We start from the raw sequence: 26,423 nt of genomic DNA on the forward strand, positions 1-26,423 counted from the left end.
CCCTTCTATGAAACTAATATATACTTCTCAAATGAAAGAAACAACTTAATTCTAGCCCAGGAATATGGGGAGGGGGTGGGGAAGGGGAGGGGAGAAGGGTGGCTGGGTGGTGGGTGGGTGAACGGAAAGATCACCTCTATTTCTGTCTAACAAGGGTACAAGTGAACTTTTCTAGAACTAGAATGTAAATGTTTTGACACAATGACTATGCAAATGACATGAAATTTATGTGAACCAGCTTGATGAAAGTATTTCAAAATGTATATGAAAACACTACCCTGTACCCCATGTTTGCATTAATGTATACAGCTATCATTTAATAAAAATAAATAAATAAATAAATAAAATAAAATAAAGTAAAAAAAAAAGAGCTAAGTATAGATAAATATTTTCTCAATAAGATACTTGGTATCTCAAACTAATAGCAAATATTGCTTTTAATATTAGATATGACAGTCATTCCCATCACCATCAGATGTAAAACTCGGATGTCCATTACCACATGCCTGACAGTACTCTGGAAACAGTGAAATACTCTTTTGGCCTTCATTAGACAATCTGTTACTTTTGGAAAAGAGATTAAGATATCATATGGGAAATGTGATTGTCTTTCTAGAAAATTCACTTATCATTATAATGTCACAGTCAATCACTGCCACCACCAGCAGCAGTGTTATCTCTGACCAGCACCCACCCTGCCCCAGGCACTGTTTCAAGCACATCACACACGTTAACTCACAGTCATTAATATCCCGTGAGCTATGCAGCATTATTATCCTGATTCATGGGTGGGAAAGGAGAGGCACAGAGGAAAAGACACTTGTCTAAGGCCACATGACTGGTGTTAGACCCAAAGGAAGGGGGAAAAAAAGCCCCAAAACAGGTTGGGGATTTTGAGAAATGCGAGGAAACATGACCTAGTGTAGTGTATAGGACAACTCAACTCCTGTCTCTGATTCTCCTGTCTTGTGATTCTTGAGTCCAGTTTGATTGTCAAATTTTTTATTCTAGTAAATAAGATACAATCAGAGCACTTCTGCTAATTTCAGTTAAAATAATTTAAATTCAAGTAGTAACAATGTAATGATCAACTAGCTAAGAAAGAAAAGTGTCTGTAAGCAGCCCTGGGGCAGTGTTATCTTCTATTTATGACAAAACAACTCAAAAAAACAACCGTACACCAACCCTAGTGATCTGCAGAGATCCATGAAAACCTGTTAGAGGTGCTGGGTGGCAGCTGCCAGGACATGAGCTGTCACTGTCCACTCACCACCCTCCTGTCAGGACGTGTAGCATGAGGAACAGAGCCCTGGCCTGCGAGTGCTCCAGGGCAGCACACAGCTTTTCTTCCCAGCTGTAAGATCCACCCAGGACATGTCCCACCACGGCCCTGGGGCCAAAACATTGTTTGTAAGTGACTCAGATACAAATCTCTGTAAGTTTTCAATCTATGAATCTGCAGAAGCAGCATCTACTCTGGTGCACTCCCTGGCTAGGATGCAGAGCTCCACTCACCCATAGGTGCAGTTTGGATGGCACAGGTGGCACACGTGGCTGGCGTCGGCATACTTCCAGACCAGGGTGCTGTTCTCCCCCATGACTCCCGCAGGGCAGGTCCTGACACAGTGAGGGCCGTCGACGTAGTGAGCACACTGGATGCAGTGGTCTGGTCCCTGCACCAAGTGGAGAGGACCTTTATGTATGTCTCTGTCTTTTCTATTTATGTTTCCAAAATGGAAGTAGCTCTTTACTTAAAATATTTAGTGTGAGAAAGAAAAAAAACAAGTGATAAAAAGTCATTAAAGTGGAAAACAAGTTCTGTGATTGCACTTGCTGCAAGATGGCTACTGGTGCTCACAGTGGATAGCCTTCCTGACTTAGAATGTGTGTAATGTACACGGACACCAGGAGACTGGAAAATACACTGTGGGCATCTCTCCTGGTCAAAGTCTCCATTTTTGGCCTACATGCATATTTATGTCCTGACTGGGCAGACAGTGTTTTTGACACATAATGCTGGACGTTTCAGGAAAGCTCTGAAGAAAGCCAGTCTCTCCGAGGCAAGTGTGTAAGAAAATCAGCCAGTGAAAGGAGGCAGGGGCTCGGGTGGATGCACAATGCGTGGTGTCCTGCATCATATTTGCTCTTGCAAAATTCACAGAGATAAAAGCATGGGACTGCCCGGGTAGTGTGGCCCACACTTTATAAGGGTCTGAAATAAAGCCTTTAAGAAAGGATCTTTTGCTTAGCTAATTTCTCTAATGTGTGTCCAAAGCCAGCACAGCCAGATGACTAAGCCAGTATCACTGATTAGTTTAATGACAGAAATTTAAGCCAGGTCAGGAGCAGTGGCTCACACCTGTAATCTTAGCATCATGGGAGGCAGAGGTGGAAGCTTGAACTCAGGAGTCCCAGACCAGCCTGAGCAAAAGCAAAACCCCGTCTCCACTAAAAACAGAAAAATTAGGCAGGTGGTGTGGCGAGTGCCTGTAGTCCCAGCTACTTGGTAGGCTGAGGCAGGAGGATCACTTGAGCCCAAGAGTTTGAGGTTGCTGTGAGCTGTGATGCCACAGGAGTACACTCAGGGCAATGGAGCATGAATAAAAAACAAAACATTTACCCCGACACCACACAGACCTGCAAACTGATAGTTGTTATGTGGCCAGCCATGTTGGCAGTCTAGCCCTTCAAATGCAGTCCTGATTTACACAGAATGTTGAAACTGTTTTCAGTTAGTAAATTTAGAAATGGCTCTTGGAGCTCAAATCCAAACAGAGCTTGCCATATGAATAATATTGAGAATTAACAACACTACCAACATTTGGCATGAGAGACACCTGAATTCTCACTAATACTCTTTATAAGATTGTTACTGAACATGGGGATCTTTAACTGTGAATTTTAAAATGTTTTAGAGTTTTGGCTCGGCGCCTATAGCTCAGTGGCTAGGGTGCCAGGCAGGGCTGGTGGGTTCCAGCCCAGGCCTGACAAAAATGGCAACTACAACAAAAAAATAGCTGGATGTTGTGGCAGGCACCTATAGTCCCAGCTACTTGGGAGGCTGAGGCAAGAGAATCACTTAAGCCTTAAGAGTTTGAGGTTGCTGCGAGCTGTGGCAACATAATGAGACTCTGTCTCAAAAAAGAAAAAAAAGTTTTCAAGTTTCTTTATAAACCTCTCAACTGGGCAGCACCTGTGGCTCAAAAGAGTAGGGCACCAGCCCCATATGCTGGAAGTGGCGGGTTCAAACCCAGCCCCGACCAAAAACTGCAAAAAAAAACCTCTCAACTAATTACAAACTAATGTTAAATAAGAATTTGTGGATGTTTGATTGAAATGATGAAGCTATGATGCTAAGACAAGAGTGATGGAAACTGGTTCACAAGAGTGACTGTTAAGTTTGGGGATTTATTAAGTCAAAGTAAGCTGAGTTTTTAAAGTAGGCTTAGATAAAGTGTGGAGGTGCTGAGCAGCAAAGCTGAAGGTGCTTCTGTGATCACTTGTCACAGCTGCCAGGCTGCAGTACCCTCTCTGGGAGCAGCCCTGAGCAAGGTCCTTTCTAGCTACGGGTGACTTGGGCTTTGTTGTGGTCCTGCTTTTATGAAGACTTCTCCCCATGAGTGGGAGCAAGTGACATTGAGGGGCTGCTCACCCGTCCCGTGCAGGTGATGTTCAGGGCCTGGGGCAGGCACTCCGGATGGCACTGAATACACTCGGAATTCTCCACAAACTCCCTTGGCTCACTGAGAGAGGTGACAAGGAGACAGGTCAGTGTCTCCCCCTCCCCCTGCCACCCCACTTCCCAGTGTGGTGCTTAGACCGTCTCAGGGACACAAACCACCTCCCTCTGAAGTTCAAAGTAATTTTAAGGAAAGGTCAAATAGTCAGGACCCTAGGACTATATTATATTATAATACACTGATTTTATTAGCTGAATCCTTGGTCATCTTCTCCTTGAATAAACGCAGAAGCTTTACTTGTCATCCTGTACTTTCTAGAGGCATTTTTTGGGTAAGTAACCCAAAAGACAGAAAACCAGGTCCTTGTGAGGAGCCTGTGCCTCTGATACAGGGCTGATGAGCAGAGATGGCAGGTGCAGACTAAGGGAAGGGAGGAGGATGGCAAACCTGCCCCATGCACACTCGTAAGGTGTAGAGCACACGTGGAAGACTTTGCCCCTACTGTTTTCAACATTCCTCCAGATGTGACATCAATGTTAGGAGAGAATGCTTGACTGAAAAGACAAGCGGCTGTGCATAGGACTGGCATGTGCCTGGTTTCTGACCAGGAGTCTTCCCACCAAGCAGCCATAAGGACTGCTTAAAGCACAGGCACAGTCAGCTTGTGCCATAAGGACTCTCTTTAGCAATTAAAGCAAACAGGACAGGGTGTGTCTTCTGCTTTCCTCTCTGGGTCATTGCCCTGCTGAAAGGGCCAGTCCTGCAGGGTATAGGTGCTACCAGACATGGGTTCTCTGCACTACCAGGAGACTTGGCATCCCATGGGGGCTCTTCAATTACCTTGTCTCTTAAAAGAGACTTGAAAATGGAAACCTGAGTGTCTATCTGCAGAAGAATTACACCAATATTCCCTACTCACACTTTAGAACCACTCTCAGTGACTCTAATCACGCTGAACCTGTAATCTAAGGGGCTTCCACAGAACTGATCTGGTCCTCTCCTTCTGCTCCTGAAGACTGCTGGGTCCATGCTGTGACCCACTTCCTGGCAATGAGTTGGAAAGGGAGGTTTTCTGCAACCATCTGCAATTCCTATATCTCTTCTCCATCATAAAAGTTCTTCTTTTGTTTAAATTAAAAAAAAAATTTCTTCTGCCCTTCAATTTTATCTTCCTACTTGTTTATTTTTCAACATTATTTGTACTCATTCAAAGCCTTATCATCAATACCAAAATTCTCATGGTTTCCAAAGATTATACTTTTTATTGATTGCAACTGAATTAAACAAACATTATATGAATTATTTCTTTGTCCATGGTAATATTTAAAGTTACTTGCACTGTTCAATGGTGAGTGCAAGCTCAGGGTACATAACACAAAAATTAACCAGAAATCTGGTTTGTACTAAAACATTTTGACACACTAGGACTAGTGTGCTGAAAAAAAAAAAGAAAAGACCAAAAAGCCAAGGTGTTGGCTGTAAACTTTGTGTAGCTTAACAAATTGAAGATATTTTCAGGAAAAGAAAGTCTGCAAGTTACTGGATTCGATTAAGTAATAAGAATAGTTTGCTTATTTCCTACTGTAATTAACAGGGTGCCAAAAAATAAACATACTACCAAACAATACCCCCACCAGAAAAAAAGAACAAAGGAAAAATAAAAGAAAACAAAATGTAACTGAATAACTATAAAGCTATAAAAACAATCCTGAGTCTTAGTTCTGATGGAACCAGGGTTGAGAAGGACAGCCATACCCCTCCAGCACGTGGCACCTGCCCACACACTCCCGGCCGCGGCTGACGTTCTGGCAGGCCACACAGTCTCTCGGCTCTGGGCCCCAGCAGCCCTCTGATGAGCACAGGGAACTGCAGATGTGGTTCATGGCCTCTGGGGAGACACAGTGAGTCACGGGAGTCAGGGAGCAGGGAAAGAGGGAGCGGTGGAGACACCACTTTCCTGCAAGAGGGCTGTGTGTTCAGTGACCTAGGGCAGCACAGGTGTGCTGGGAGCCTGGAAGGAAGAGACTCAAACTGTCCTTCCAGGAGGCTGACTGTGGGGGGCCCCCTTCCCTACTGGGTGCCCAGGACACCCTGGGCAGTCCTGAGTGGTATGGAGACCGTAGGTCAGGGAGTCTGCTCTGTGCTATAATCATGCTGAGAGCTTTGCGCATGGCATTGTATTTAAGCCTTTCTATAGCTCTGTGGTGTGGGAGTCGTCATTATCTCCACTTTATGGATTAGGAATACAAAACCTACAGAGATTAATTGACTGAGATCTCAAAGCTAGAGATGGTCAGAGCAGCATCTGAACTTGGATCTGTCTCTCCCAGGGGCCGGGGGCCCAGCCATGGCCAGGGCACTCCCACCAGCATCAGTGCTGACCCAGAGCTCCCAAGTCATAACACACACACAGGAGGTGTTAGTGTGAAAAGCTCACCCATCCTCTGAGTGTGTCTAAGTAGGGAACAATCGACAGCTAAGACATGGTATCACTAACACTAAATTTAGTTTTTTAATTTACAAACAATTGCTAGCCTAAACCTCTGGGACAATTCATCCTATGAAATGAGAATGATCTGGAAACAATTCTAATGAACTTGACAAGGGAACTTCACAATTAGGAAAATACAGATTTCAATATGCTCCTTAATGAATGAAAAAAGTAATTTAAATGTTTGGAAATGATCCTTTAATAAAAAGCTAAATAAAAATAAATGACCCACTAGAACCGTCTCCACAATCAAAACATAAAGTGATTACTTACTGCAGTTGTTCTCAACTCTGTTGTTGATGATTCTGGCTTTCTGACTAGAGGTCCCAAAGAGTTTTTTCCAGTTTATTGTATTTGCATAGCACAAGTTCTTGTTTCCTGAAATTATCACATCTCCATCACTTATCTCCTTGAGGGAGCGTAAACCCAAGGATGTTATGTTCAGGCCAACAACCGCAAGAGAAAATTGACCACTAAGTTGGAGAGAAAAACATTGTGAAACATTAGGAAAATGATGTACCTTTAAAAACCTTATTTTGCACCTATTATGAAATTAATTTAAACCTTTTTATATGAAAGCTATAACCTAATAACAACCTAAGGATATGGGGAGGGGGGGGGAGGGAGAGGGATTCGAGGGTTCACTTCTGTGGTTCATCTTGCAAGGGTACAAGTGAATCTTTATATGAGTAGAATATGAATGTTTTGACATAATAACTAAGAAAGTTACATGAAGGCTATGTTAACCAGTTTGATGGAAGTGTCTTGGATTATGTATGAAAACACCACACTGCACCCGCAAAGTGCATCAATGTACACAGTTACCATTCAATTAAAAAAAAAGCAAAAACAACCTTATTTTGTTTTTCTGGAGCAAAGTAGATTTCACTACAGTTACTGTAAGTCATACTGTGCAAGGCATGCTCTGTGACTTCTGAAAACCTCAAGTATGCTTTCAGGCTCTTCCAGAGAAAAGGAAGTTCCTTATTCATTTGGCATCCTTAACCTTGGTGACAGACTGAGGGACATTATTTCATTTACTACATTTTTATTTTGCTTGGAAATTGAGAACATGATCTGACTTTTCAAACATCAAATTATCCTTCAAAGGTTGCAGATGAGATACCCCCAAACCCCCTACCACTGTCCATCCATATTTACTGAACATTTGAGGTGCTATGTGCCTAATTTTGCACAGGTGAAATATGCTCCACACTCTCAAGAAACCCTGGGTCTAGTGGTGACAATTTCACCCTATGTGTGAGTGTAATGCCTATAGGCACCACAGGGGCATAGCACAGGTGCCTCTGATAGTCTGGGTAAGATGCCTGGGAGGGGTGCTTCTTCTGAGAAGTGATTCCCAGACTGTGAGTCCCCGAGAGCAGGAGCTGAATGTTTTCTTCACCACCTGACACTGTGCCAGGACTCCAGGTGGCCCCTTAGGAGACAAGAAGGAAGTTGTTCAGACAGAGGGACCCTGAGACTAGGCACGCATGGGGTGAGTGTGAGAAGCACAGGTGCCAGCCGCGCCCCAGTGGCGCAGACAGGGAGGGTGGCACAGGTGACCTTGTGCACCTTGGGGGAGCTCAGGTTGTGTGTAGTTAAGGGAACTACAGGAAAGAGGCACAGGGAGGACACAAGACTGAGTGGCAGAAGGTTCAGTTCCCACTCGGGCTTCCTTCCCTGTTGGTGTTCTGTATACCCTTCCCCCAGCCTTCCAGAAGCCAGAGGCCCTGGATAGGAGACCTGTAACCACCACAGTCAGGGGCCTCCCACATATACCCAGAGCAGAACTAGGGGCTTCCTTGCAGTCAGGACTAATGCTCTGGTGAGTCACCCCAAAGCCAGCGGTCACCCTACCTTGGAAGGGACCACAGTCACTGGACTTTCCATTAATTGTGGAAAGTGAGTGATGCTTATCTTGTTTAAATTTCAAAAGCTCAGGTGAGTGGCACAGACCAGCTGTCCAAGAAAAGTGTTCTCTAAATGTCTGCATTCTGTATAAACCTCAGGCAGAGTCCCCAGAGAGTGCAGAGCACAGCATCTTTCTGGGAAGTGGCTGTAAGTCTAGGATCAGAGACACATGGCCAAAGCAGGTATAGAAAGCAACGGGCATTTCATGTTCTCTCATTTCTTTAATATTGCACAGTATCACATCTTCCTTTTAGGGGTTGATATGGGAGACAGTTCTCATAATCAGACTGTTTTTTCCTTGTCACCACGAATCAGATGATGGCTCTTACAGTGTATGTGTGCCTGTGTGCTCACTACCACACCAGCTGGAGAAGTGGAAACCATGACAAAGGTATTTACTGCTAACAAGTTCATCAAGTCACTCTGATGTGATGTGCATAATCTCATCTGTGTCTGAGGAAACATCACCCAGTCAACAGTTTACAAAATGTCTGGCCTGTCCTTGTCACAAGTGTCACAACCCAGAAAGGTGAGCAGGACACAAGTTGGAGGGGTGAGAAGCTTTTAACAGCTAGGTGCACTGTGCACCCTGGGGGCTGGGATGCAGGAGTGTGCTCACGGGAGACTGGCAGGCCCCAGGCCAGTGCTAGCGCTGGTTTTGTCCTCTGGATCCTTGTACCTGCTTTCGAGAGACATGATTATCAGGGGAGACTGGGAAGGGCATGTTGGGGCTCTCTGTACTCTCTTTGCACCTCTCTTATAGGGCTAACTTCAAAATGAAAAGACAAAGAGTGATCTTGCCAGGCTGTGCTGTTGTCAACTCACTGTTGCTTGGTCCTGCCACGGATGATTTCCAGGTTCTCGAAGGCATGGAGGTCTGTCTTGTTTTCAGGCCAAGCCTGAATCAGTAAAAACCCTAGAAAGGAGAAGGAAGGCACCCCACTTCTCAGACACCCCACTGAGAAGTCCCTTTTCTATGTGAGACATTACTCTAGGCTTCATGTGCACAGTGAATGTAGAAATTTGATTGGATTTGATTCTGTTTACCACCCTCACTGAGTATGGCGCGTGTGTGCAAGCCAAGGCACATTTTTTGTGGTGGCAACTTGCCTGACCCATGGAATTCCCTGTCCCCCATGTGTCTCTCCCACCACCCAAGTCCACCCACAGGTACTCATTGTGCTGCCCTCTCTGGATTCCAACCAGCCTCCTGCTGCTAACACAGCTGCTAGTTACTCACTGGTTAGCACATCTGAGGAATTGTCCTTATTTTCCTTATTTAATTCTAATCCTCAAAACCACTCTGTTATTCAGGTCTAACTGTTCCTTTTCTTTCTTTCTTCACTGAAGCAGTCTCACTCTGTGCCCTGTATAGAGTGCCATGGCATCTTCATAGCTCACAGCAACCTCAAACTCCTGGGCTCAAGCAGTCCTCCTGCCTCAGCCTCCCAGAGTGCTGAGGTTACAGGTGTGAGCCACTGAGACTGGCTAGCTATTCCCTTCTTAGAAGTGAAGAGAGTGGGGGAGCCACAGGTCTCAGGGCTGCCGGTGGCCCATCAGTGGTGTGGCATTCCCTTTGGAAGGCCCATGCTGACCCCACATGTCACCTCCCCCTCTCCCCCTGCTGTTAAGAGTCCTGGCCCAGCAAGATGGCTGAGCACACAGGGAGGATGAGGGAGAGGGATGAGACCCGTCCACACCAGTTGGTAACAATCTGTGCTTTGGCTTCACATGCTCCTCTTCGCATACAGGGAAAGGTGCATTTTTTTAAAAAAGTATTGAAGAACTGGTCATTAATGGTGGAATTTCAGAAAAAATGTTTGCATGCCAAAGGAGAAAGACATATGTATAATGCACTGATCACCCAATGATGTGCAAGCAGCATCCCAGCACAGACCTGTGATTTCCTTCACAGTTTTCAGAATGTCCAGTTCCTTTGGATCCAGTGGAGGGGTCCGGGTAAAGGAGTCCCTGCAACAAGTGGCAGGGTGGTTATGGGTGACAAGTCCCCACTAGTGAGAAAGGCAGGCTTTGTTTTCCCTGTAGAAGTAGCTGAGCCTGCCACTTACCCCCTAAAAGCCACTGGCAGGATGTGGAGGTCCCCGCTGATGGAGGTGCAATTTCTGAAGTGTTTTATGTTTGTAGCATTTATGGAAAGTGTGTCCTTAAATTCACCGATTCCTATTCCATTGCAAACTGTCAACATAAGAGAGATGTTTATTCAATTTCAGGTACTGACATAAGCATAGCTGGGGGTCCACGGCAGAGGGGAGTGGGCAGAAGTCTACCCTCAAGAGCCACCACACCACCCCATCCTTCACCCAATTGGCAGACCCTGGGGTGGGGGTGCTGGGGCCCTGGGGAGGCTCTGGGGCTGTGTGGGAGCATGTGCTGTTCTTCAGTGGTCATGTTGGCCTGCCATCCCCCTCAGGCTGCAGCCTGACTGCTCCTGGCCACTCTTGTGCTCACAGCGCTCCCAACTCAGCCTTCTCTAGCTTGGCTATGCTGCTTTACGTTCTATTTTAAAGAAACGATATACACAGCTTTTGTATCTGTTTTTTAAATTTTTTTTTATTTTATTTATTTAGTTTTTTGAGACAGAGTCTTACTTTGTTGCCCTGGTCAAGTGTTGTGGCATCATAGCTCACAGCAACCTCAGACTCCTGGGCTCAAACGATCCTCCTGCCTCAGCCTCCTGAGTAGCTGGGACTATAGGTGTTTGCCACACCTGACTATTTTTAGAGGCAGGGTCTCCCTCTAGCTCAGGCTGGTCTCAAACTCATGAGCTCAGGCAAGTCACCCACCTTGGCCTCCCGGAGTGCTGGGATTACAGGCCTGAGCCACTGTGGATAGCTGTTTCTATTTTTTAATCAGAGGAGTCAAGTATGTGTATTTGGCAGTGGGCACAGGAGCCCTGCCCAGATGAGGAACCTCCTACCTTTGCGACAAGGCCCCTCGCATTTTTTGCATTTGCGGATGCCATCCTCCTCCACCTCATAGCTGTCAGAGCCACAGGCGCGGACACAGGAGCCATGATCTGTTACCACGTAGTTACCTGAAGGAGGCCGTGGAGGGACCCGTGAAGGCAGTGCCAGGTGCCTTCTGCAATACCCTAACAGGCACAACTGTTGTAGAATTTTGAGAGCTGAGAAGGCAGGCCAAATCCAAAAATGGGCTCCATAAACATGGGCTTGGTTAAGTGCTGAGCAGTGAAGCAGCCCAGTGGACCCAGCTCTGGGCCTGTCCCACAGCTGAGGACTCTGGGCTGCTGCACAAGGACCTCAGGTGAGGAGACTGAGCCACAGGTGCCTCTCCTGTCACACACCCTGGCCACTGTGAACATGGCAACCCTGGTGGCCTGAGGCAGCCACTGCCTTTCAGCTCCTTAGCAGTGAGCCGCCCCTGTCGTGCTCATCTGCCCCACACTGAGGCAGACACACCACATGGACCCAAAGACTGGCCTGAGTGGGGGACGTAAGGGCTCCCATAGGGGACAGGACAGGATGCCTGATGTGTCAGAGGGCTCCCAGGTGAGTAACTTACGGGGGCACTTCTTCACACACGTGGCCCCAAAGCTGTATTTGCCTTCAGAGTTCACATCCATCTGGTAGGTGGTAGGGTTGTACAGCATTAGTGGTGGGCAGGTGTCCTTACAGGTGGCTTCATCTCGGAACTTGCGGCAGACCTGTCATAGGAGGGGGGTAGCCCATCAACTATGCAAGGACACCAGTGCCACAAGTGCAGGAAGCCCCAAGTCAGAAATCTTGGGACACAGTTCTCATACTCAGGTCTCCAATTAGAGTAGGAAACCCAATAAATCATCTTCAGTAGAGTCAGGAAGACTCAAAAACTGTGATTTTCTTAAATATACTATTCACCCTGACTTACAGGTATATGATCTGAGAGAATATTTCTCTTTATTAATACATAAATGACAAGTGAGTGCACATTACGGTGGCAACTAGAGAGGGAAGTATTTCTGAACTTGGGTTTCCCTTACAGAGAGCACCTGAGGATACATCTTGGGATTCATACCCAACTGCAGAAACCCTTGTCTGAAAAGGGCACCATGTGAGAAGGGCCAGAACAAACAAAGCAGTTAATAACTCTCACTACCAAGGTCAGTCTCAGGCCTTCTTCCTGGAGCTGCAGTGAGAATCAGCCCAGGTCAGTGGGGCTGAATTCCCAAGGTTGGGTGCAGCTGCTGGCCTTTAGGTTTCTTCTCCTCCCTGGATCCTGTCTCAGGGAGGACCTGGCCAGCCTCAGTACCAACTCCAGGGATCACACCTAGTGGCCCTGGTGTTCCCAGGACCCCAAGATGGCCCCGGGGGCAGCAAGTATCTCACTGGTGCGTTTGGCAGTAATAAGAACTAAAGCACTAAGACCCCCTGGGGCAAGGGTGCCACTCAGCAGGTGTCTGAGCAGGGACCAGGAGTGAGCAGGAGGTCGGCATCGGGACCCTAACATGGTCCTAGCCAGCTGTGCTGCACAAGGTCTGTATGGCTCCAGGTGGCTCTCTGGGGGACCCCATGATATTGAGTGTCTGGGCTAAAAATAGAACTGAGTGAACCCGTACACAATGAGATGCTGGTGCTCCCCACAGTGAGCCTCACAACAAGCACAAGCTTCCACTCTGAGTGCTCACTCTGCTCCAGGTCCTAGTGCTGGCCCCATACTTTTTATGTCACTATACCACTCAATAGGGGGGACCTGTCATCCACCACTGTCAGCAGAGGAAACTGAGGCACAGGGAGGTCCCACAGACCATGTATGAAGGCCTCACAGATATAGGGGGGAGGCTGACAAAAAAGCATTGTTACTCATGCCCCCGTCCTCTCCTGGGACACCTTCTCCCACAAGAGCCCAGTGGGGGGTGGGGGGTGACAGAGGTGCCTCTCACCAGGCAGTCGCTCTCCCGGGGCCCCGTGCAGCCCGCGGCACACTGGTTGTGGCAGCAGTCGCTGGGGGACCTGCCGCGACAGCGCCCAGAGCACTGCTGGGCACAGATGACTTTGGTCACTGAAAAAGAGCAAAGATGCCCATGAGGTTAGAATGAGGGATGGTCATTTCGAAGGGATGCCACAGAGCACTTGTAAACAGTGGAGGAGAGAGTGAAGCAAAGGGCCTGCCTGTGAGAGCCCCTTGGCATGCACACTTCGCCCAGCTAAGCCAAATCCCAACCTCTCCTGTGCCTCTTCTACCCCTCAATTTACTTTTAATCACTTAAGAGAACTAAGCAGATCAAGTCCAGACTTTCAGTCCTGCTAGTTAATTAGGTCCTAGTTAGAACCAAGCTCTGGACATTGCAGGAAGAACATACAAATAACAAAAGTATTGCAGGAAGCAGTGCTCAAACAGGCATAATAGCCATGCCATAATTAGATTTGAGGACAGATGGCCAGTATTAAAGCTGACATGTCCCCAGATTCCTTGACCACTGAGACCCTGAGCCAGGCAACCATTCTCAGGCAAAGTGTCCCCAGACAGGGCTCCCGCAGAAAAGCACTCTTGAGAAATGTGGTTCAGACTTTGGCAAAGGTGGGCACCAAGGAACTGGGCGGGAAAGGTGGTAGCGCATGTCAGCAGAGCCTTCTGCTCCCAAGAAAACCTGCCAAGCATTGTTAGAAGGCACGGCTGGCTACAGGGCCTGGCATTCCCTTGGGTATGACAGGCTCAAGTGCCAAAAGTAGGCGGCCCTGGATTAACTGCATACAGTGAGATCTGCAGGACTGCTAACATCTGGCCCTGTGACCAAAGAGCTTTGTGTTGTCTTGGAAGGGAATACAATCCAATCACCTGTGCTGGGGGGTGAGGGTGGGGGTGGGGTTGAGGGGGAGTGGCCACCTGGGCACAGGGACTGTTCTCTGACTCACATTTCTGGCAGTTCTCCTTCCCTGCACCCCAGCAGCTCCCATTGGGACAGCTCGGATCACATGTCTGGCCTGTAACGGGAAAGTAGTAGTTAAGGCGGTATCTAGGCTAAAGAGAATGAATGACAAGAAACTCAGGAGGCCACTCCTGGGGCCCTGAGGTAAGCAAAGTTCTGTAAACAAGGAATAGCTTCAAATCTCTTATTGTTTGTCTGAATGTAGGTTTACAGAGAGATTAAAGGATATCCATAGGAAGGGAAGATGAGCCACGCATTGCCTTCATTTACATTTCAGCTGTGAAAACTGAGGCAGAGAGTAAACACTGTCATAGGCCAGGTACACAGGGATTCAAGTCAACTGAGGTCCATGTTTACAATTTGCTTAGGCTCAGAGAGTCTCCCACTTCAGTGCTAGATGTCTGATCTGGCCCGGCCCTTGGCATGAGCCCACCAGCTCCTGCTATGTCCAGGCTCCAGTGGCTGTGAGTGCCTGTCTTCCTGGGGTTGCTAAATCCTAAACAAAACCTCCTAGACCTCAAACCAGTGAGGGGCACAGGGTGCTGCAGGAAGGGTGCAGTGGTATGAATCTTTCTGTGGATCAGAAAGCTAAAACTCTAGCTATCTGTTTATAAGCTGCTGTCTGAATATCTGCAATTGGTCAATCAATTTCTGTAGCTTTAAAAATTTGCTCAACCACAAATGACAGCTAAAAGGTGTTCACTCTCATCAGTTGTATTTTCTCATTATTAGTGTTGAGAAATCTGAAGATTAAATGTTATATTTATATGAAGAGACCCCAGTGGGCAACAAATTTGTTAAGAGGTCCACTGTGCAAATATCTTTTACCACAAAGACATAGCAAGCTAAAGGAGTTAACACATACTAAAGTCTGCTGCAGTCAGGAGGAATTTATCTCTGGGAGAATGTAGATTCTGAACAGAAGAGTTGATAACGTGCCAAGTGACTAGTAAGCCAGAATATCCCTGGAATGCAACTGGAAATGTTTATAGTCACCACTGGGGAGGAGAATGTAATGCCAGGCTGGGACTCATAAGAGTCACAAGAGGTGGGAAAGCCAGACCTCGATGGCACTGCAGGACGTGTGCTGTGCAAAGATGGGTGTAGAGACTGAGAGAGACAGAGAGAGAGGACGGAGAGACAGAGACTGACAGAGAGACACAGAGAGAGACAGAGTCAGAGAGAAAGGAACACAAAGAGAGACAGCGAAAGGGGAGCAGAATCCAAAAGAGCAGAAGTAATACTTAGAAATGTTAAAAGCAGTTGTGTTTGTTATTTTTACTTTTTATCCTATACATAAACACATTTTTCAAATTTCTATTATAAGCATGTAATAGGTATATAAAAGAAAAATATTTGAAATAAAAATTCATCTTTCTTTAATGGGGGAACATTTCTATTTATTATTCTATTATTAACCTTCTTTGACAATAAAAGAAATGCAGACACACTGTATAAAATATGGATAGCTCAAAAAAGCAGGAAGAAGAAATGAGAATCACTTAGAGGTAACCAATACAGACATATAAATATGTAAAAATATAAGACTTGGAATTACACTATACTTTGTATTATTACCTTAAAATATCTAATCAAGGCTCGGCGCCTATAGCTCAACCGGCTAAGGTGCCAGCCACGTACACCTAAGGTGGCGGGTTCGAATCCCCAGACCAGACCCGCCAAACAACAATGACGGCTGCAACCAAAAAACAGCCGGGCGTTGTGGCAGGCACCTGTGGTCCCAGCTACTTGGGAGGCGGAGGCAGGAGACTCGCTTGAGCCCAGGAGCTGGAGGTTGCTGTGAGCTGTAATGCCACGGCACTCTACCCAGGGGGACAGCTTGAGGATCTGTCTCAAAAAAATAAAAATCTAATCAAGTGTGAAAAATTTTCCATGTCTTTATCCTTCTACCTAGCATGATGGTAGAATGATTATACCATACTTTATTTAACTAATCTTTTACATATATGCATATAATTTTTTGCAAAATGTATTATATATAAGGTTGCAAAGGTATGTTCTTATATAAAAAACGTTTTTCTTAAGTATCTCTTATGATTTTTACTTCTCTGTTTCTTTTTTCTATTATTTCTAGGCATGATACTGATGGGTCACAGGTATGCATACTTGAAAGCTTTGGGTGCATACTGCAGGTGTGTTCCTAGCTGGGTTCATTACTTCCTATGCCTGCAAGAGGAACATTAGAATTTCTGTTTCTCCACATGCTGGCTGACCTGGGTGTTTGAAAATTGAAAGGGACACAAATATTAATATTTAGCAAAGGCAAAAATTATGTTTTCTTATTTTATTTTGATCTCCTTTTCATTACAGTAGAAACAGCATTTTATTTTACTTCTTGGCCATTTTAGTGTGTGTGTGTGAGGCCTGCTGATGTCCAGGGCCAAAGTTTCCATCAGGAGCATCATCTTTTTCTTAGACTTCTTAAGACTACTTTAGGGACTTACAAGAGGGATGGTTAATATCCTTACCATGTAATGTAACGGTAATCAGACCTTGTACAGTATTTTCCTAGTCACCATTAACATTTTTTCACACAGGCATTTTCTTTTATGGTATCTGGTTCGGGGCTTTCTTCAACTTGGTACTATAAACATTCATCTTTATGTCTCCTTCTAGCACTTAAATATATTATAATTATTTTATTACATGTATTTAATAAGTAGTATATATTTGGGATTTGTATCATATGGAGTTCATGATGGATCTATTTTAATTTCCTCTTAAATAAACCTATTCATTCTAACTCCAAATCCCAAACTTAAACACATTGCTGGGCACACTGTTTAACTTCTCCGAGTCTCACACACCTTGTCCACAGAACACTTAAATCATCACATGAGAATTTTTCTGGGTAAGGATTAAATAAGATAGTTCTCAGCAGGAAGGAATATGTCCCAGCAAACACCTGTCAAGGATCCCATCTCTGAGAACAGCGGCAGGTGTCCTTACTTGCCACCACTCAGGTGAATGACAAGGAAAGTCCAGGTTTCAGGTGGATGGTGGTTCTGTACTTTACAGTGCACCTAACTCAGTAGCCCTAGTTTCTTTTTAAAAAATGCTTCATATTCCTGTCACTTCGCTATTCCCCCTAATAGTTTAGTCATTCCAGAAGAATTTGTTGAAAAATGAGTTCTTCCCTTATTAGCCTTCTTTGCTTAGCAAAGTCCTTTATGGACTTTGGATTTAGTTAGGCTTATTCTTATACGTCTGTTCTTGAACAATACCACACTGGCTTATAGTTCAAAGCCCTGGAATATCTGAATCCTTCTGTTAAATGAGCCAGTCCATCGTACTTTCCAGCATGTTCTTGGTGGGTCTTTCCCATGGCCGTGAGGGGGAGAAGAGATGCTCTTTGGGGCTATTAAGCTGATCCAGGGCAAACTCATCAGCCTCATACCCTTTCTGGGTCTTTTTTTGAGACAGAGCCTCAAGCTGTCCCCCTGGGTAGAGTGCTGTGGCTTCACTGCTCACAGCAACCTTCAACTCCTGGGCTTAAGTGAGTCTTCTGCCTCAGCCTCCCAAGTAGCTGGGACCACAGGTGCCCGCCACAATGCCCGGCTATTTTTTGGTTGTAGCCGTCATTGTTGTTTGGTAGGCCCAGGCTGGACTCGAACCCGCCACCTCAGGTGTATGTGGCTAGTGCCTTAGCTACTTGAGCCACAGGCACCAAGCCTCTGTGTCTGCTTTCTTGAAAATAAATGTGCATACTTTAATCTCCCCATCATCTGCCTAATAGCTGAGAAAATAAATAACACAAAATTTTGCACTGTGAAATACAGCTTTCAGTTTCTTGCAAACGTAGTAGGATGGGTATCAGGTGGAATAATAATAAGGAAAAGGGGCTTAATATGAATGTACATAGAAGCAGTATTCAAACAACTGGAAGATGAAAGCAACTCAAGTGTCCATTGATGGATGGATGTATGGACAAAATGTGGTATAAACACACATTGGGATACTATCCAGTTATAAAAGGGAGTGAAAATTTTTTTTTTTTTTGGAGGCAGAGTCTATGTTGCCCTTGATAGAGTGCCGTGGCATCACAGCTTATAGCAACCTCAAACTCTTAAGGCTTATGCAATTATTCTTTTGCCTCTGTCTCCCAAGTAGCTGGGACTACAGGCTTCTACCACAACGCCCAGCTATTTTTGTCGTTGTTGTCATTGTTGTTTGGGAGGCCCCGGCCGGGTTCGAACCCGCCAGCCTCACTGTATGTGGCCAGCACCTTAGCCACTGAGCTACAAGCACCAAGCCTATCTTTTTTTGGAGACACTGTCTCACTCTGTCAGCCTGGGTAGAGTGCTGTGGCATCATAGCTCACAGAAACCTGAGACTCCTGAGTTCAAGCAACCCTCTAGCCTCAACTTCCCAAGTAGCTGGGACTACAGGAACTTGCCACAATGCTGGCTAGCTTTTCTATTTTTAGTAGAGATGGGGTCTTGTTCTTGTTCAGACTGGTCTCGAACTCCTGAGCTCAAGGGCTTCTCCCACCCAAGTCACCGACACAGCCACCATGTGGTGAATCCTGAGGACATTTTGCTAGGTAGGTGAAATAAGCCGAACATAAAAGGACAGCTACTGTGTGACAACACCTCTACAAGGACCCCAGAGTACTCAATTCACAGAGACAGAAAGTGGAAAGCCTGCCAAGGGCAAAGCTTGCAGAGGAAGAAGGACAGGGAGTCACGAGGCACAGTGCAGAGCTTGTCATGTACCCAGTTCTGTGCCTGGGTGCTGGTGATGGTCACACAAGAGTACAAACGTGCCCTCACTGTGGACTTGAAAACTGTTGGGATGATAAATCTTATAAGTATTTCATCACAATAAATTAACAAATAAATGAAATAAAAATAAAACAAGTAAATAACAGCCCGAAGGGCTCTGGTTGATGACTCTGAAGGTTCTGGCAGCTCCATTTTCTTTGAAAGCAAAAACCAAGCCAGGGCCCAGTGCCCTGGGACTGCAGAGCAGGGCTGGGTCTCCACACAGCCTGCCCCGCCAAGCCTCCTCTGCCAGCTGTCACCCACAAGCACAGCAGGGGCTAGGTCACCAGCATTCAGGGAAATACGGACAGACTTCCCGCCCATGCCTGTACTCACGCTTGCCTGCAGCTCCTCTAGGGAGTGCTTACACTGGTAGCCAGAGGGCAGAGCAGCCCTGGGTGTCAGGTGGGCCTGGGCACTGCATGACTCCATAGCAAGGCCCAGGTCCCAAGGCCTCAGCCCGTCTCTCAGAGGCTGGATGGAGAAGCCCCCGGTGTCAGGAGGACCTCCACTCCAGAGACACCTGACAGGCCACTGCGGCACCTCTTAAGGCCACAGGTGGGCTCTGCTGCCCAGGGAGATCTACCCGGCCAGCAAGAGGGCTAACTCACACGTTGAAAACTGACTTTCACCTTTTTCTTAAATAAATGTTCTTCCAGTCGGCAGGTATTTTGCTTGCAATTTCTTTTGTTTCAGAGTAACATGACCAGATACTAACCGTACCTCCACACTCCACACCGCACAGCTGGAGGCAGAGAGAGCACAACACTTACAGCTGCCCAGGTGGCTCTGAAAGTCCATGGACATGTTGCTCAGGAAGTCGCTGCTGATGATGTCCCGCCACTGGATGGAGTCCACGTTGCAGAGGACCGGGTTGTTGCTGAAACGCACCGCGCCCTGCAGGACCTCTGCACGACAAGGAGACACCTGAGCAGCCCGCCTGCTGCCTCGATGCTCGCCAACTATGCACTTTTCTTTATATTTCTTTACAACTGCTAAAAAGATGACAGCCTGCCAGACATGCTAAGGTGAGACCTGTGAGAGCTTCCCTGGGGAGATGGCAGAGGAAGAGGAGTCAGGCTGTTTTCAGAACCAAGCCCTAAACAAGGATTAGAGATACACTGGCACGGAGGGGGAGGAGAACGGATTAGCCGGTGGGCACACATGGGCGAAGGTGGGGAAGGTGCTCCTGGGGCTGGTCCCAGGGCCGCAGCAGCCGCTGTGCAGAGCGCAGACAGGCTAGGGGGCAGGTGCCCATGGGGTGCAGTGGGCTGGAAGGGGGTCTGGGGGGGGCAGCAGCTTGCAGCACACGGGCTTCCCAGACCTCTGGAGGACCCGCTAGAAACAGGTGAGCGAGTAGAGTGAAGCAAGAAGATTCCGCATGACCAGAGACAGGCCACAATGGATACAAGAATCTATGATGTCCTACAATTCTTTCCAAGGAAGAACTGAGAGGACATGAAAAAGTTGGAAACGAAAGCCAGCTGCACACAGGGAGTACATGCTTGCGTTGATGGCACTATCATGGATGTGAACGCAGTATCTTGGTGCAGGCCCTGTGCCTGCACTGCAGGGTCGGCAGGAGCCAGCTGTACCTGCTGGGCTCTCTCCAAGAATGACAGGTACCGGGACAGATGTAGCACACAGTTTAACGGCCCCATGCCTGTGAGAGGCCCGTGACAGCAACTAGGCCCGGCACTGTGCCAGTGGACTCATAAGCGTCATCCTGGTTAATCCTCATGATGCTCAGTAGCTATCATTTAAACACAGAAACACAAAAACCTTACATACAGAAGATAATGCCCCCAGATGAGGAATGGATGTGCCTCAAGGAAAAGGAAGGATTCAGCTTGGGAAGATCTGGGAGGCTGTTGTTGAGGAGATTTTCCGGAACCCAGACAGGCACACATTTTAGAAGGTGAGGGTCTGAGGGGTTCTCATGCACAGGAGACCCAGGGCCTGGAGTGGAGGGGAAGTGGATGCTTTCCACAGTGGATGGTAGAGAACAAAGCAATAGAGGTGAGAAGGCTGGGAGGCCATAGGGCCACATCTTGGTGCCTTGTGTGTGAGGTATGTGCTCTGCTACTGGGTAAGTGGAGACTAAAGAGAGGTTAGGGCTGCAGAAGCAGACAGGAAATCCAGGCAGCTATGGCAACAAAACAACAGATCACGGGGCCAGGAAAGGGGTCAAAGCTGGGCCTAGGGAGTGCCACATGAGCTATCTCTCTGTATGGTGCTGGGTGAGGCAGACCCAGGGACCCTGTGTGACAGCCACTTCACAGCATGGTCATACAGTACCCGTTAGCACTAGCACAAACTCACTTGGATGCTATGAACGGTTAAACTGAGGGGTGGGAATTCTCAAGGCAGTTTTCTAGGCTGGCAAGCCCAGTAGCCACACAGGGGAGTGGCTAGCAGGGTCTGAGCGGCCAGCCGGGCCTGAGTGGCTAGCTGGGTCTGAGTGGCTAGCTGTACCCACTGGGCCCCTGTGGTGAACCTATTTGGTACCCCCTGTTCCTGGGGACCCTCCTTGCCAGCCCTGCTCCCTGTCAAACTGTGTGGCATGTGGGCAGGGCAGCAGCAGCCCTGGGAGGAATCTGGTGCTGCTGATTTCTCTATCCACTAGGCTGGGGCCTTGGGGTAGTTAATTTGCTGCCGTTTGTTTATTTGGAAAATGGTAGAGCACACAGTTCCCAGCCATGGTAACATGGTTCTACTTAGAATTTTTTACTCTACCATGGTGTGAATGCAATACATATTCAGTATGCTGCCAAATCTGATTTATAGTATTTTCAGCCTGTGATGGGTTTATCCAGATTCGTAAGTCAAGAAGCATTGGTACAATGGATACTTTGAAGGATAGTTGCAGCCTTTAAATAAAGTTACTAATTTAACATTCCTGGCCGCAAACCTACCCCATCATGGGGCACAGTGACTGACCTTGTCAACTTTCTCTTTCTCCTACTATCTTTCCACCTTCTCTTCCACAATACCTTCCCTCCTGTCCTTAACTTATGCTGGCTTTCCACACCATAGCACTGCTCCTGGAACTGCCTGAAACTGGGCTGATCTTCAATGTGTGTCTTTCACTTCTGAGGACTGCGGAATAGGGCTGCAATTTAATTCATCCTCGTCACACACTTTTACCCACAATCTTTACCATTTCTTACTAACTTTCTGGATTTTCCTCCAGGTCCATGGAAGAACTGATACCTGGCCTAATTACCCATCCCCATCCCACTGCCTACTATCTTCTGAGAAGCTTGCACCTTTGTTTCTCAAACACAGCTGGCACTCAATACATGTGTCTTTGATGAATAAAAGTCCTCTCTGAGAGGGAGTTAAGGAAAGTGATGGGCTCACTGAGTACACTTACAGCCCCTGTGCCATGCACACCACTCACCCTGCAAGCTCCTCATGGGCAGCTCCCTCAGTCCGGATTTGTTTGTGCCATAGTTGGATAAGACTGCCAGGGCATATGAGTTCTCATAGTACATATTTCCTCTGATGATCTGAAGGTTTTCCAAAGGAATCCTCTCCACTGTGTTGAGGGCAATGAGGACGTAACCAGCAACTTCCTGGATGGTCTAAGGAAATAAAATATGACCATATTATTTTACTTCTGGGAAATTCAAGAAGTCAAGGCCTAGAATGGGGCCAGAGCACTCCAAGACACCCACCTGAACCATAACGAACACATGTGGCATCAAATGTAAGACATGTAAAGCATCACAAAGAGGGTGTGGGATGCCTGAAGCCTGTAATGGATGGTATGAATTGTGTAGGAATGCTGGTTTCTTTCCTAGATCACTAAGCAAACTTTTCCAGAATGTCTCATCCACTCAGAAGAACCAAAATAGTGTGTAGACAACCAAACTTTGAATACTTATCCAAAAAGGAAAACAGGAATTCCACATAAAAACAAAAGACAAGTCAGACTGGGTAAGAAGAGGGTGGGCATAAGGTGCCAGCCACATACACCTAAGGTGGCGGGTTCAAATCCAGCCCAGGCTGCCAAACAACAATGACGGCTGCAACCAAAAAATAGCCAGGCGTTGTGGCGAGCACCTGTGGTCCCAGCTACTTGGGAGGTGGAGGCAGGAGACTCACTTGAGCCCAGGAGTTGGAGGTTGTTGTGAGCTGTGATGTCATGGCACTCTACCCAGGGGGAAAGCTTGAGGCTCTGTCTCAAAAAAAAAAAAAAAAAAGAGGGTGGGCAGCCTGTGTGGCTGGACCAGCTGACAGTGGGGAGTGGGCTCCTGCTACAGGACAGGATGAGGGAGTACTTCCGTGGTTCATGTTTCCTCCAGAGCACTGTGCAACCCAGGCGCTGGGGAAGCACCTGGACCCTCTGAGCCCTGGCTCTAATTTGGAAAGTGGCTGTGACTGTGAGATGGAACTGCTCTGGGAGTATCCATGTACTTCCAGACCTGGAGGCATGCCAGGAGGATGCCACTCTTGATCCCACCTCTTAGAAAGCCACATGGGGTCCTAGGAGCTAGAAGCAATGTGAAATTAGAGAGACTCAGACTGGGCCCAGGAAACTGGCCCTCAGGTGAACTGAGGAACAGGTATAGCACAGGCTTTAGCCACTGATACTGGAGCTGAGTCCTCCCTCAGACCAGAGCATGAGGACAGTTGCCCGGGAGGTGTGGCATTGACCTGAGTGGTAACCCCTTGGCTCAAAGCATTGTAGACTAGAAGAAAACCATGGTGACTAACTGTATACCCTGACTGGCTGCCACTATTGAAACCAAGGGGCAAGCACCATCAGGGCTAAGGCATGAGAGGAATGCCCAAGATATAAAGGGTCACTCTTGCTGGCCATGGCTGTGGCTCTGGAACTGCCCCTCTCTCCCAGGACTGAGACCTTAGTGTACTAGCAGTCATCCTTCACCCAAATGTTTTGCCAGGGGCCTGAGGGACAGCTTCCATGACTCAACCCACCACCTGGGACACATGACCACCTTCACAGGTAACAGAGGTCAACCATAAACCATACCGCTAATGCTGCAGCTGGCTAGTACCACCTCCTGGCCCTGGGCTGGCCTGCACGGCCCATTACAACAACTGCTGACACAGCACTCAGAAGTAAGAAGTAAGAAGAGCTTTGTAGAACCACTGCTACCTCCTTGCCCATGCCACCCAGCTGCTCAGAAGGCTATGTGCCCACTCACTCACCACCACTACAGCTGGCATTTGGGAAAGCTGCCACAGTAAGGCTACTTATAACTGAATAAACCACTATAAACATGAAAAAGCAAAGGCAAAGAGCCCTATTCAAAAGAGAAAGTGCCCCTAACAAAAGTATATTCAAAAATAATGAGTGGCCCTTGCTCCAGATGGGCAGAAAATAATGTAAAGATATAAGAAGTATTAAAAAAACAAGGTATAATTACACCCTCAAAGGAATACAATAATTCTCTAGCAACAAATCTTAACCAAAAGAAACCCTTGAAATGTCATATAAAGAATTCAAAATATTGATTTTAATCAAGATCAATGAAATGCAAGACAATCTGGAAACAGGCAAAAATAAATCAGAAAATCAGGATATGAATGAGAAGTTTACAATGAGAAAGATATCTAAAAAACCCAAACAGGCTCTGTGCCCGTAGCCCAAGTGGTTACAGTGCTAGCCACATACACGGAGGCTAGCGGGTTCAAACCCAGCCTAGGCCTCCTAAACAACAATGACAACTGCAACAAAAAATAGCCGGATATTGTGGCAGGCGCCTATAGTCCCAGCTACTTTGGAGGCTGAAGCAAGAGAATTGTTTAAGCCCAAGGGTCTGAAGTTGCTGTGAGCTCTGACGCTACGGCACTCTATCCAGGGCAACATAGTGAGACCCTGTCTAAAAAAAAAAAAAAAACAAACACATAGAAATCCCGAAATTAAAAAATTTCATTGAAGAAATTATAAAATCTTGAGTATTTCAATTAATAGAGCAAACAGAGGAAAGAATTTCAGAGCTTGAAGATAGAACTTTTAAAATAATACAGTTAGATAAAAATAAAGGAAAAAGAAAGAATGAACAAGGCCTTTGAAACACATGGGACTTCATAAGGCAATTGAATTTATGAGTTAACAGTATTCCCAAGGGAAAAGAAAAATCAATTAAGTTTAGAAAATCTATTCAAGTAGATAATTGTTGAAAACTTCCCAAGTCTAGCAAGAATTTAGTTATCTAGGTATAGGAGGCCCAATAATCCCCAGGAAAACAAACTGAAAAGTAGACTGTATCGTGGCATGTTGTCATCAGAATATCTAAAGTCTGGAGGGATTACTTCTGAGGTTTACCTTATAGGGGTACAGGTGAATCTTTCTAAGAGTAGAATGTGAATGTTTTAAAGCAATAACTGAGAAAATGACATGAAGGCTGTGTTCACCAGATGGAAGTATTTCAGATTGCATGTGAAAACCCCACACTGTACCCCAGAAGTGCATTAATGTACATAGTTACCGTTCAATAAAAAAAAGAAAAAAAAAAAAAAAGAATATCTAAAGTCAACATGAAGGAAAAAAGGTTTTAAAAACCAGCAAGTCTAGAAAAGCATCTAGTCACCTGTAAAGGAAATCCCATCAAACTAACAGTAGACTTTTCAATAGAAACCTTACAAACCAGATTAGAATGGGATAGTGTTTTCAAAGTGCTGAAAGAAAAGAAAAGCTGCCAGCCGCAATATATCTAGTTAGATGAAACTACAAATGAAGCAGAAATAAAGTCTTTCCCAGAAAAGCAAACACTGAGGAAATTTTGTCATCACTAGACTGGCCCTACAAGAAATGCCCCAAAGAATCCTAAATATGGAAACAAAAGGTTAATATTCACCATCATAAAAACACACAAAAGTATAAAATTCATAGGTCTCATAAAATAGTCACACAAAGGAAGAAAAGAATCAAATGGCTAGACAACAATTCCATCAAAGCATAGATGAATAGAGAAAAAGAAACAAAGACTTTACAGAATAACTAGATAACAATTAATATGACAGAAATGAAACCTCCCATATCAATTTTGAATGTAAATAGATTAAATGTTTCATTGATTGGCAGAATAGATTAAGGCAGATCCATACATATGCTGTTTATAAGAAACTCATCTGTAAGAAACATATAGTCTAAAAGTAAAGGGGTGAGAAAAAATATTCATGCAAATGGAAAACCAAAATGAACAGGAATAGCTATACTTATGTCAGGTAAAATAGACTTCAAATCAAAAACAGCAAAGAAGAAAAAGACAAAGAAGTTCAGGATATAATGATAAAAAGATCAATTGAGCAAGAGGATATAACAATCCTAAATGTATATACACCTAACACTGGAGCATGTAGATTCATAAAACAAATATTATTAGAGCTAAAGACAGAGACAGCAATACAAAATAGAGGATGTCAACACCAAACTCATAGCACTAGATAGATAATTGAGAAAGAAAATCAACAAAGAAATGTTGGACTTAAATTGGACCTAACAGACATTTATGGAACATTCTATGTACCCTACAACTACAAACTACACATTCTTCTCATCAGCATATGGAACATTCTCCAAGACAGAATATAATGTTAAGCCATAAAACAAGCCTAAATGAATTTTTTAAAACTGCAATCATGTTAACTTTTCATATTAAAGCAGAATGAAATTAGAAATCAACATCAAG

At 45.9% G+C, this 26,423-nt stretch overlaps 1 protein-coding gene across 5 annotated transcripts in view; it reads right to left on the reverse strand.

Annotated features, from left to right (window-relative positions):
- Nucleotides 1-26,423, reverse strand: part of EGFR (epidermal growth factor receptor) — a 216,081-nt gene that overhangs the window by 40,814 nt on the left and 148,844 nt on the right. For 4 of the 5 annotated variants that reach the window (XM_012805915.2, XM_023513922.1, XM_023513921.1 and 1 more), the window contains 13 exons: nucleotides 22,160-22,343; nucleotides 19,530-19,664; nucleotides 13,959-14,027; nucleotides 12,986-13,104; nucleotides 11,629-11,770; nucleotides 11,024-11,140; nucleotides 10,155-10,281; nucleotides 9,983-10,056; nucleotides 8,911-9,001; nucleotides 6,445-6,644; nucleotides 5,436-5,568; nucleotides 3,653-3,743; nucleotides 1,516-1,673 (listed from right to left, as the gene is read on the reverse strand). In XM_012805915.2, coding sequence (XP_012661369.1) covers nucleotides 1,516-1,673; nucleotides 3,653-3,743; nucleotides 5,436-5,568; nucleotides 6,445-6,644; nucleotides 8,911-9,001; nucleotides 9,983-10,056; nucleotides 10,155-10,281; nucleotides 11,024-11,140; nucleotides 11,629-11,770; nucleotides 12,986-13,104; nucleotides 13,959-14,027; nucleotides 19,530-19,664; nucleotides 22,160-22,343 — 1,640 coding nt within the window. Of the gene's footprint in view, nucleotides 1-1,515; nucleotides 1,674-3,652; nucleotides 3,744-5,435; nucleotides 5,569-6,444; nucleotides 6,645-8,286; nucleotides 8,768-8,910; nucleotides 9,002-9,982; nucleotides 10,057-10,154; nucleotides 10,282-11,023; nucleotides 11,141-11,628; nucleotides 11,771-12,985; nucleotides 13,105-13,958; nucleotides 14,028-19,529; nucleotides 19,665-22,159; nucleotides 22,344-26,423 lie in introns of those variants that run through there. The other variant, XM_023513925.1, reaches the window with a different exon arrangement.

Source organism: Otolemur garnettii, unplaced genomic scaffold (assembly GCF_000181295.1).
Source record: "Otolemur garnettii isolate 467f Iridium unplaced genomic scaffold, OtoGar3 scaffold00045, whole genome shotgun sequence".
NCBI classification, from domain to species: domain Eukaryota; kingdom Metazoa; phylum Chordata; class Mammalia; order Primates; family Galagidae; genus Otolemur; species Otolemur garnettii.